The sequence below is a fragment of the Nymphalis io genome, chromosome 3 (assembly GCF_905147045.1).
Source record: "Nymphalis io chromosome 3, ilAglIoxx1.1, whole genome shotgun sequence".
In the NCBI taxonomy this organism is placed as follows: Eukaryota; Metazoa; Arthropoda; class Insecta; order Lepidoptera; family Nymphalidae; genus Nymphalis; species Nymphalis io.
In genome coordinates this window covers 9768666-9781617 of record NC_065890.1, presented here as the reverse complement: position 1 = coordinate 9781617, position 12952 = coordinate 9768666, and the positions used below count along the sequence as shown (strand labels likewise).

Here is a 12952-nt window from a genome sequence, read left to right as displayed (position 1 = left end):
ACTACAGTGTAATAGAGGTGTTTAAATAATTGTCTTGCGTAAATATAAATACGTTCGAATGATAGAGACATGCTAAGTTAAACCTTGAAGCTTACAACGTAAATTACTCAAATACTGACACCAGAAATATAGAGAATATTTTATATTTAATATACATAAATAGAAATACTTCAAACACAAAAACTAAATTAAGACTTGTGAAGAATTAATTTATTGAAATTGTAAACATTTTAAAAGTATATATTTAAGTACATGTAAGTACTTGTAATTATTTTTAAAAGGGGAGAGAATGGGGACATTGAATGTCTCGACGGTTAGCTATAGTTCAGTGAGATAGTAAATTTGTGAATCACTCTCACTGCAAATAATCCAGTACGGCTTTATAAGGTATATTTACTTTCTAGTTACAAAATGAAAAGATTCCCATAGCATGGGAAGGAACTCACAAACAACTCATTCATACATGTATGTATGAGTGCCCTAAACTGTCCATAAAATGTATGAAAATAAAAAAAATACCGACAATTATAATAACAAATATAACAAGTCGACTTGATAGAGTCCATGAATTTTATATTTATTTAATGCGTGCCTGTGTTAAAGGTCGAGAACTCACATACGAGTCGCATTAATCTTGTTACGTTCGACTGCAACTAGCGGAAAATATACGTAATTATTTAGCATCTTAATATGGTTTTGTTAACTATACAATAATAACTTTTTACGTTTATAGAATATGAAAGTAACATTACAATAAAAAATAATACATTCGATTATATTTACGACTATAATTTTTATTTGTTACAAGTTTCTTAATACAATTTAGTCAAGAAAATATACGATTAGACTTTAGAATAATAATTCCTAATAATCGTTTTTCAATTGGAACATGCTATGTTAAAATATTATTATAAATATAAAGGCAAACGTTTAAGAATACAACCAAACATAGTTTAAGTAAGATTCTATCTAGATCATAATTTAAGTAGCATGGTGCGTACCGCTTATGAAAAACTAAACTAGCAATAATTTGCTTTCGCTACTAAGATATCTGTTTAAAGTTTTTCAATTAAAAAATAAAAAATAAATGTGTTATGCGTTAAATTTATATTTTCTTTTTATTCTTGCTATTCACTATGCATGCCATAATATTGTTGAAATAATCGTAAATTCGCACCTTTCTCCGGAAGTGGTTACCATAATTTGTATTTGTAAATGCATTCTTCATGTGTATCTTGTTACAAAATTGCGGTCACCTACCGCAAATTATGCTTTATACTACTTTTGTTTACTTCTTGTAAACAGAAGTCGAATAAGGTTTACAAAATCCTACAATCTAGGTACCTACCTAGTAGGTGGGGCTTTGTGCAAACCCGTTTGGGCAGGTACCACCCACACATCAGGTATTCTACCCCTAAACAGTAATACTTAGTATTGTTGCATTCTGGTTAAAAGGTGCTTGAGTCAGTGTGGGACATCTTAGTTCGCAAGGTTTTGGCGATATAAGGAATGGTTAATATTTCTTACATCGCTAGTATCCATAGGCGGTGATGACCACTTCCCATCAGGTGTCCCATGTGCCCGTCCACCAACCTATAACATAAAAAAAACTAACTACACGCGGCGCACGGCTTAAAATATAGTAACTTGAGATAGTCCAGGGATATTTTCATCTAAGAACAATAGTATTTGTTATAAACATTCGGCACATGGAACATATATTGGCAATTGTAAAACCTGCAGAAAATATGTAGGTTTGTGAATATAAATGTCATAGCTATGATACCACAAATAATAAAATCACAACACTAAATTAAATTATCAGGTTTTTTTTCTTATATTATAACATAGTGTATTAATTTTACAAATTTATGGTAATTTCATTTGAACTGAATTTACACTTTAATAATCATTTTACCATAAATTTAAATATAAGACTGGTTAATTTAAAGATAAGACGTGACGTATATGAAATTTATATTAGTTAAATTTGCCAAGAGTGTATAGTTTGTATGTAATCATTTTATGTTCATTGTAATTCCTAAGTATATTTTAGTAAATCATTCAAATATATTGCCTCTCAAATAATTTTCTATCCTGTGAAGATAATTTAATGACTAATCTACCAGGCTGTTTTACTGCAGACTAGCGTATGTACTTAATATTAACTTCTTTCGAAAGATGTAGGCTTCCTAACAATGATTTTATTGAATGAAACTACAGTAAACTTTTAATATTTTACTGCCGTCCAAAGACCTTTTATCATCACTTTAAAGGAATGAGTGTAGCAGACTACACTGCAGATTGGTGAATTACGCCCAGTTCCTATAATCTGTGAAGTACCAGAACCAGAATATTGTTTTAAAAGATAACACAAGGAAAAGGGAATTAATACATCTCCTTTTAAGAAAGCGAACCTACAGAATTGCCAAAACAAAACAACTTCAAGAATTTTATTTCAAAATTAATCGATTTTATAATACACATATTTTTTATAAGTAAATAGTTATGTTAAAAATATCGTCAGCTCGACACTCGCTCAAGACATCGTTGTAAATATAATCAACAGATGTTTTATTGAATATAAACGTTTATTGCATTTATTTTAACAAGTCCATGTTAATTTCATATGAACTCGATTTACGCAGACTGTTATGTTATTATTGTTATTGCAAATAATATATAGCAATAGCTACTTTTATTGTTGCGGTTCTAACTTCGTTCGTGAAATGTCGCACTTACATCAAATTGCAACCTTTATCTATCGTTCTCTTTAATTGCGTTTTAAAATTAACGACAAGAAAATAATACTTTCTCAAGAATTTTTATGACAAGTATTTAATACACATTCGGAATATTCTTTCGCTCTTTATTAAAAAGTGCGTTATATTTTAGACATATATATATTATATTTTAGACAAAAACGAATAAATATTTTCAAATCGTAAGGCAAGTCTATGTTTCGAGTGCAAAATTGGAGATTGGTCGTAACCGTGATGTATACAGATCATTACTCGCCACGTTGGGTGGCGTGCAGTGACGCTCTCTCAGGCGAGACATCGCGACATCGCCCTAACGACACGCTCATAAATGCTGACAGCGACTTATTGTCCGATGCGATGAGAGATCCTGCACCACCGATACCGAATAACCGTTCAAAACACACCTTAATACGATTTATTTATGACCAGTGCTTACCTCGACCGAGATCTTCAATGCACGGCGCTTTATCGTCGCGCTAGGGTTCTGACTTCGAGGATTTTATAGGTTTCTCGCATTTATTATTACATTTATTGGGAGGTTGACACCGCACCCGTGTTTTATGATCGCCAATAATTCTTTCTTTCACTCCTGCATTTTATATTACACACTAGAAATTTCATCGTAAACCTCGAAAGATACTATCGAGGTATCTATCGTTTATAATGCTTGAAAAGTTAATAGAAACAATTCCAGCGAGGCGAATGTCCGATCGTGTTAGGGCCGATGAACAAATTGTCGGATGTTATCTTATCTGTGACTACTTGTTTAGCCTTCAAAATTATAAAAGTGCCGTTTAGACATAGAAAAAAAAGGTATTAAGAAAGGTTACGTTATAAATAAGTAGCGGTGAGATGTTATCGCCTCCGGCCGGCAGGAAGCGCTTCAGCCCATTTAGGGGTGCATTAAAATCGAATACATCATATTTGTTTGATTTCCTAGTTCGCGTTTCACCCTGTAATTATACAAGTCACCGTCCGTGGCTGGATCTCTGGCAGTTTTTTGTTAATGCACATTAATCATCTTTTTTTATTGCGGGCATGTGTTTCGGTTTCGTAAAACACTTTCGGGGTTTATAAGGTTTTTTGTATCTTAATGTCTAATTTAGATTTCTGCTCGTCGCGGCCTTACGAGGTCATTAGTGCACGGGGTCCAAAAACGAACAACGAAGTTTGCTGAAGGTCTTAAAAATGTTGTATGTTTTGATATCTTTGTGTTGTAAAACATAAAAGTATCATGTTACTTTTAATTTTATTATAAACATGAAATTATTTATAATGAACTAACCCACCAAAATTTAGCAAAAACTTTAATTACAAAATAATTAAAAAAAATAACCGAATGGCGCTTGTTCATTAAATATTTTTAATAATCATAAGCATTTTTTACATGATTAAAATTCTCCGGAATTAAATCTATGCCTCGTATACAAAGTAAACATGTATTTCCCATGTCTAATTTTCTAAAGATAATAATCAATAGACTGTACATAAAGTGATCTATGTGTTTGTATTTTTATACAGACGCATGTTCCCGACTGTACGTGTGTCGTTCGCGGGGTGCCGTGCGGAGGCGAGATACGCGGTGTTGCTGGACGTGGTGCCAGTGGATGGCAAGCGCTACCGCTATGCGTACCACCGTTCCTCGTGGCTGGTGGCGGGTAAGGCGGATCCACCCGCGCCCGCGCGCCTCTACCCACACCCTGACTCGCCCTTCTCCGGCGATCAGCTGCGGAAGCAGGTCGTCTCGTTCGAGAAAGTCAAGCTCACCAATAATGAGATGGACAAAAATGGACAGGTCAGTAACGTATTTAGAACCGTCGTAAAATAATTTAAAGTATAATAGATACGTAAATAAAATTTTAATCGTTGTGATCGTGTATTTTATCATAATAAATAAATGCGTATATTCATAGTGATTTAAGAAAATTGTAAAAATTGACTTAATCTTCCATACGTAAAATAATTAACAATTTACCAAATGTAATGAATAACGCTGACATAAGATTATTTTATTATAAACGGTGACACGTTTTCTGAGATGACTTGCGTACGACTTCCTTATGCGTGTGGCAATTTTATAGAATTACGAGTGAAATTGCTGGTCTCGGCGACACCTCGGGCGTCGGGGACAGTGTAATGAGTGCGTTGTTGCCAACAAATTAGTCGCACATGTCGCCGAGCGACAGCCGGCTCACGGCTTCTTGCCTCCGCGTCGCAGGTGCTGATGCAAAATGTCACACTATGACCAGTGTAACGTGAACTCCTTCGCTACCGCGCTAAAGAATGACATTCTCCCTCTTTTACTGGATGTTATTTACTTCCGAATTGGCATGCATATTGATTCTATCGCAAAACGGCTACTTAAACCATTGCATCAAGGAATGTCAGAACATATTTCATATCTACGTTGGTTATTTCGTTATATGTCAAATATTTATATTTACTGTTTTTATCTCTACAAGTGATCACTAACTTCTAAAGAAAAATGTTAGTACAAATGCACGATTATTATTTGTTTTGTGTGTAAACATATTTGTCGCTTTTTGTATATTCTAGGAATAAAAATTATTACCAAATGACTATCTGTCTGTCTGTAATTTAATTATAGAAATCACCTTGGTCAGTGGAATAGAATGAGGGACGAGAGAGCAGCGGAATGGAACAGGCAGGGCGTGGCTGTATGATGGATGGACTGACTCCGACGAAAAACGCGTCTAGCTTTAATTGGCTTTCTCATAACGCGAAGTTATCCATATCATAACCGTGCTTTCTTGCACAATGTAAAATAACACTCTTTGGTACGCATTGTACTAACTTCTTATTTGGATTAATATATTAGGCAAAATACTACAGCAATTCGCATGGTTTTCCTTATTAAATATATAGATAAATAACGTCATGAGCAGTTAATTATTTTATGCGGAAGTAGCGTGGGTCAATTGTTAATACGCGGTAACAATGTATTGGCCACGCAATACTGGCATGCGTGTCGGATCGCGCCTAATTGTGGAACAAAAACTCCATGAAACCGACGAATTAATCATTGAGCCGCGATTTTATTACTTGCTTCGAAATAATACGGAAATTACTACTAAATTCCACTGCCATGTATTATAACCACCGAAACACATACGTTTTTAAAGATATTGATCGTATCTTAGATGAACACTGCACATCGTTATATAACAAGATATTAAATTTAAACTGACACAAGAGTCCTTCTAACAAAGCAATTTTTTTTAAACAATCGTCGTTGTAATATTTCAATATTTGTGTATACTATTCGTATTTTAATTTCCAACAAGAAACTATGAAAGAATTAATTGAAAACGTTTGCGTAAAATTAATTCAATATTCGCGGTTACCTCATGCCCAGTTAAAAATGATGAAAATAATTCAATAAATAAATAGTCGCATGCCGTTGAAGGGTCAACTAAAAGCCTATTTCGTGCTTCAGAATCCGGGTCAGTGTTACAATTCATGAGAATGGTCGCACGAAAAGCGGCGATGACGGGTTGCGATTGTGAACTTCACTTCAATCGCCGCCAAGCCTTGACAGGCAACAAAGACCGACGTTGAGGCTTGTATGCTATGTTAGCCCTTACCGTTAATCTATTTTTAATTTTAATTCGTAACAAACTATAATAAAAATTCATATTCATAACACGGTCATTTTAGGTTCATCGCAGTGCGCGTTTAATTAATGAAAATATGGAAATTGCTGGTTCAGTATACGGCCGATACTAATGACGAACGTTCGCGATGATTTATGAGTAGCTATTTAACCGTTTATTAAAATAATGAGAATTGTTAAAACCATATAACGAAATTTAAGGTCGATGTTATAATTAACAATGTTTGGAATTATTTGACGTTATTAATGATTACGCGATTTTTATTTTTTAATTTACACTAACATCGTAACCAATGAGTAGAATGTATTCGATATCATTATATTTGAGATATAAATTATTATACTTATCCTCTCGATGAGAAGGTTTGGAGCTTATTCCACCACGTCGTTCCAATGCGATTGGTGGATTCAAATGATTTTTAATCGTCTTGCATGTTTCCCCACGATGTTTTTCGCCGAGCACGAGATGTATTATTATACACAGAAATTCTGAAGCTGTCCGGGTTTGAACTCACAATCTACTGTTAATTCATAGGTCATATCGACTTTAAATGGAAGTGAAAGCTATGTAAATATTTACATTTACTAAAATTGTTAATTCGCCGCTAACCATGGGAACTAAAATATTATGTTGCTTGTGCCTTTAATTACTCTGGCTCACTCACCCTTCAAAATAAAATAAAGCAAAGTATTGATGCCTGGAAGTGGAATGACTGATGAGTAGGTGGTACAAGCCCAGACAGGCTTGCAGAGCTCTACCATCACCAAACATAGAGCGTATTATTATTTTTTATCATACAGTTTAAGATGATTTTCTAAAATTATAACTTTATTAACATTTTACAAGTACCTATTAATTTCGTCAATCATTATCCTTCGAGAAATCAATACATTCTATAAATTATGATTTAATTTTGTTTCGCTTGATGAAATGCGATATACATAAATAAAGTTTATCTCATTGATAAAATATTACTAAAGCGTTTTAATTATTTATTATAAATTAAAATTTCTTAGTATGAAACTAAATTAATTAAGCTTGAATTAAGACGTGTAATAAATATAATTTATTTATTGAATTAATATCCAACATGTAATTCAAACTCGAGAATTCCATAATTATGTTAATATTATACAAAAGATTCTAATAATGGAAGCAATTATAATTCACTTATATAATATTAATGTTGTTTGTCTTTCACAAAGTATACCAATTACGTGTGTTGATTAAATATTTCGCGTTCGGACGGTGATGGTCTCTGATGCTGGCGATTAGCCAAACGTCTGTCGTTAGTGAGCTTGTGGAAAATGGTAATGGCAGGACTTGACTCATGGGCTGTGTGGACGTGTCCTTATTTGTCTTTTATAGGCTGATTCTTACTAACGTCGGAAACGTAGAAGGTAACTAAAATAGGCATTTATGTATTTTATATGCTTGATTGTCATATATTAACATTGTGTCAATGCCCTTATCAAGAGAAGTTGATTTGTTACTACTGTCTAATTTCTTTTTACTTTTTTAACACAATTGTTCAATAATTATATTTGTATTTTATGTAAATCATTTTTGGCATAACTTTTGAAATTCAATAGAAAAGGGAATACAAAAAAGAAACCTTGTTTCACGTTTCAATAGGATTAATTTTCAAAGCAAAAAGTAGTTTCACTTCTGGCACATGAACTAAATTGCTAGTTTGTACTTTTAATACAATATAGATAAATACAAAAATGAATATAAAATTTAAATACATCAACAAATGGGCGTTGTATTAATGTATTAAAACATTTATAATAACAAGTCAATGCTAATTTGTAATCCGTGCGAGTTCGTTATTAAAATCATCCAATGAAAATCAATAAAACACTCAGCGCTGTACGTTAATGAACAACGACTAACATTAATTCTCGACTCTTCGCGTTTTTAATTACACCTGATATTTTCACGTCGTTAACGCAAGGATAAAACAAACAGACAATTTGAATAGTATAAAGTGTTATTTGAATTAATAAATTATAATTTATGTCTGCCAGGAGGCATCCCGCTGTGCGGTTTCCCGTACTCATTAGAGTACAGCAGCTATGGCCTACGTCATTCACATAATTACGATCAGCGACACCACGATAGCCGTCATAATTAATGATGACTAGATAAACTCAATAACCAGCTAATGTTGATTTTGTTCAAGAGATTGGATTTCAATATTATTTTTTAGGTGATAACGTAGCCTTCGAAATCTTATAATGTAACCCAGTCCCATTAAACTATGTTTGTTATTAAATTTCAATTTTATTCAAATTAAGCTTGAGTGTTTAGAGTTTTTTAAGAGAATAGTATATACGATATGATGTAATTTAATTTGTATAACTTTACGGTTCATATAATAAAAAAAACGTCACGTCTTGAAATGTAATTAGGAGTTAATACATTTTAAGAGCCCTGATAACTCAGCGGATATATGATTTAGATGTTAGTGTACATTGTGCAGTCAAATCCCAAAAAAACACTACAGTTTGCACCTAATTTATAATTCGAAATCGAAAACATTATACATGTCATTGTTTCACATACGATTATATACATGTGCCCGCAATGTAGGAGCGTGGTTGGACGGAAAGGGTACCGCTGGTTTTTTAGTGGGTATTCCGTTGTTCGGGGCGCACTCGGCGCCTCGGACATCGGCGAGTCCCCCACTGTTCTCGTGGGGGAAACGCGTAATGCGTTTCTCCAGCGACAAAAAAAAATAATAAAAAAAAAATTTTAGGAGCGTGGTGGAATAAACCTTAAAGCCTTGGGATTTTTACGGAGTGTAATTATGTTATTCACACATTTTACATCAAAGTTCTAAAATAACACCTAATCTAGTACGAAATCTTGTAAAAATATATCTACATACTATAATATAATATAAAGTAGCAAAATATGTCGACACGAATGTATAAATTTTACTAAAGTAAAAAAACAAATTAAACATTAGCGATTTCACTGTTGAAAGTTTATGTAAATATGTAATTGTAATAAATCATAATAATTACATCTACAGGTGGAAGAATATTTGAATCATAATTCGATTCAAATCCGCTATAATTAAATAAATCAATACTGAGTATCCGTGTTCATTAGCATAATTTTTAAGGCATCCATAACTCGTCACGTTACATCGAAGAAAGTGATTTAGTATGAACCGTTAACCTTGGATTATATAAAGACTTACACAGACATAAACCTTTAGACAAGTTTTAAAGTCAAAATATTTTGCATAATCTTTTGAGATATCGTTTAATACTTTTTTTTCACTCTTAGAAAATGTCTTTGATAATAAATTTAGCCCATACAATTTTTTAGCGTTAGAATTCATTAATTTTCATGCTGGATTAATAATATTTAATTTAATTATATACAATTGACATACCTATTTAATTGGTGAAATTAAACAGTTCAATCAGTGGAAAAGAGTAACTATGTATTGAGCTTCTCGTCGTTTCTTCTGTAGGATCTTAGTACATAGTGTTTCGGTAATAGCTTTACGTTAATTCAATAACATATAACACGATGATCAAATTTTACTAATATAATATACAATCCTAAGAGACTACTTGAATAAATAACATATTTTTTTATAAAATATATATTATACGTGAAATACAATGCAGCTGGTCTGTCACATATTTAAATGTATTGTAATTTCAATGTTTAAGATGAAACGATTAAATATTCAAACTAAAAACTGACATGATACTTCAATACAAAATATTTTGAATCGTAAAAGCGGTATAACATATTAAGTAATTCAAATATGATTAAAGGCGGTTAATTTACTTTGTGGTAAGAGGAGCCATGAATTATTTTTATGTCATAATAAGGGCAATCGTATAAGAACGAGGGGTAGCCGGCGGAAGCGGCCGGTGCGCCTCTGCCCTCCAGTGTATCAATAACCTTCGACCAATTTAAGACTGGTTGCCTTCAATTACAAAATAATGTTTACCATATTGTTATATAAGATGGGGTTTTTTCTTTATTTTACATGACTTCATTAATTTTTAAAAGGATTCCATCAATTATATCTTATCTCAAAGTGTTCACAATTCATTTGAAACTCAAAAAACGAGATGAGATTAGATTTAGAAAAAACATTTGTGAACAAAATGTTTTAAGATAAAAAATAGTTTCATTTTTCAAATTCATATTTTTTCAAGTTAAAATATAGACATTGTAACTTTAATGTAATTTAAAAGTACATATTACAAGTACATTAATTTGAAAATGTTAAATGCCATCCTAGTCACGTATTCCATTCTTCGGCATTTATGAAACATTCGATAATATGTGTATTAATAAACGCATAAAATTTCAAAGGCTGCTTAAGCATTTCGCTGCTTTATCATTAGCGTGTAGAGCAAGGAAACCGTTGTAAGAACCAGATGGCGTGTAATAACAGAGACGGGGTTCATATACGAGTCAACATGCCAATTTGCAATCATTCTTTTTATGCCAATACTAACCGTGGTTACTTTGCATCTAGTGTGCACTTATATTACGACTCCCCATCAAAATAGAATGGTTTTAACTAGACAAGTAGTAAACATTTTACAATTACGCTCAAAGTTACTTTGTTGCGGACGAATTATATCATAAATATAGCGTCTTGTGATTTTAAAAGTAATCATTTAAATTTAGTATGATCATTTATAATAAACAATCTCCATATACAATGAAAATAAATTATCGTTGTTGGGTGGGTTATTTTTTTTTATTTTAAGAAAATATACAATAAATAAAATTTGTATGACGGCTAATATATTTATTATAATTGTTCAAGTATGATGTATAAGAGGAAGTACTTGCTCTAAGAGATGTCGCAGACGTACAATAGTAATGTATAATATTTTCTTAATTTTAAGCCTGACTGTTTGTTTTGCAAGATTATTATATTTATGATTACTTGTCGCGTTTGTCGGTACAAACAATAAAAAATCAATTTTATTATATTTCAAATAAGCGTCTTAAGCTACTAGTTACTAAACAGTTATATGTTAAGAAACAAAACAATTAGAATTGACGATAATTACCTTTAAAATAGTTTCCATGAATATATCTCTGAAAAATGTGTACGTAATCGCTATGAAAAGAATACGCGATATTAAATGAAATTTTTATGTATTCCTCTTTTTTATATATTATCTTGTTTTGGCCATTAACACATTAAATACATTAATAATAATTATCTCACAACTAGCTGCCGTTAGACGTCGATGCTATGAAGTGGAATGCGGTCTAATGGTAAAAGTAGGGAACTGGTAGTTCCATGTATTGTATGCAAATACACGTTCGTTCTGAGCGTGGAGAAGTGAGCTCATTTAGCAGAGTTATGAGCCTTGACTGTCGTTATGACGCGATGCCAATGATAGGAACTTGCGTATTAATCAAACCTTGTAATGATACCCTTTGAGATGCTGGTCATAACGCGAGTGGACCGGCCTCGCGGGGGGCGTCCGCAGCGACAACGCATTTCTCACTTCAATTTGTAGCCGTATTTGTTTTTTCTCTCGTACTATTTTATGTCAAACGGAGTTTTAGGGTTCAGTTACGAGTATTTATGCGACGAAATTATAAAACAAAAATGCTGAATCAAGAAATAAATTATATTAAAAATATTTAATTTTACAAATACTTTTTAATAATAAGGTATAAAATAATTATATAGTAAAATAGTACACGGAACCCAGCACGGGTTCGCGTCCAAGCATGCCAGGCACCGATTATTATTTAATACACTTCTCCTTTTTCATTCCGAGGTGACGTTTATCGTAGCTCCCCGGGTGACGGCCGACGCGACGAGCTCCTCTAGTATGCGTATGGCGATTTACCGCTTTTTCACTCGACTGCTCGTGTCACTCTCTTTACGAGCAAACATTTTATTTGAATATATTTTATTGCTACCTATGTTTTATGATGAACGCGCACCGTTCGGTTGCCTTTTTATTTTTCTTAGCTTTTAAATGTATTTCAACGTTTAAAGTTTAATTAAGTAGCCTCGATTACTCACGCTGGATGCGTTTGTAAATTGATTTTTTTGACGGATAAAGCGTTAAAGGGCCGTTTGATAATTCTTAATATTTTTTTTTTCATTGTGTATTTCGGTAAAATGTGCACGTCCTGTTTCTCAATTATCTTTAGTAAGACTTAAGATAATGTCATATAAAATTAACCCTCGTTAACTTTTATCATTTTAATAACAAAAGCTACCGGATTTGAGCGTAACTTGGCATTTGGAATTGGTTTAGTAATGAGCTAATAAGAAATTTAAAATGTCTTGTCGTCGCTTCGATTGGTGATTTATTTTAATAACAAATTATCATAAAAATGTATATATTCACTTTGATAAAGACGGAGTGAAGTAATAATTGCGTGTAAATGTCCCACCGCCGGACTAATTAAAATATATAGGGAAAAATTTGCAGATTATTCCAGCTCACAGCTCTACTTCGGAGTGGTAGATTTATTTTAACAATTTAAGCATATGAAAATGTAATCATTCTTTTTCCGGATTCGAACCTG

General features: G+C 32.6%; 1 protein-coding gene across 1 annotated transcript in view; it reads left to right on the top strand.

Moving 5' to 3' along the window:
• Nucleotides 1-12952, top strand: part of LOC126780728 (T-box protein H15-like) — a 67012-nt gene that overhangs the window by 34968 nt on the left and 19092 nt on the right. Inside the window, exon 4 of the mRNA XM_050505393.1 lies at nt 4284-4557. Within this exon, the coding sequence (XP_050361350.1) occupies nt 4284-4557 (274 nt within the window). The remainder of the gene's footprint in view (nt 1-4283; nt 4558-12952) is intronic.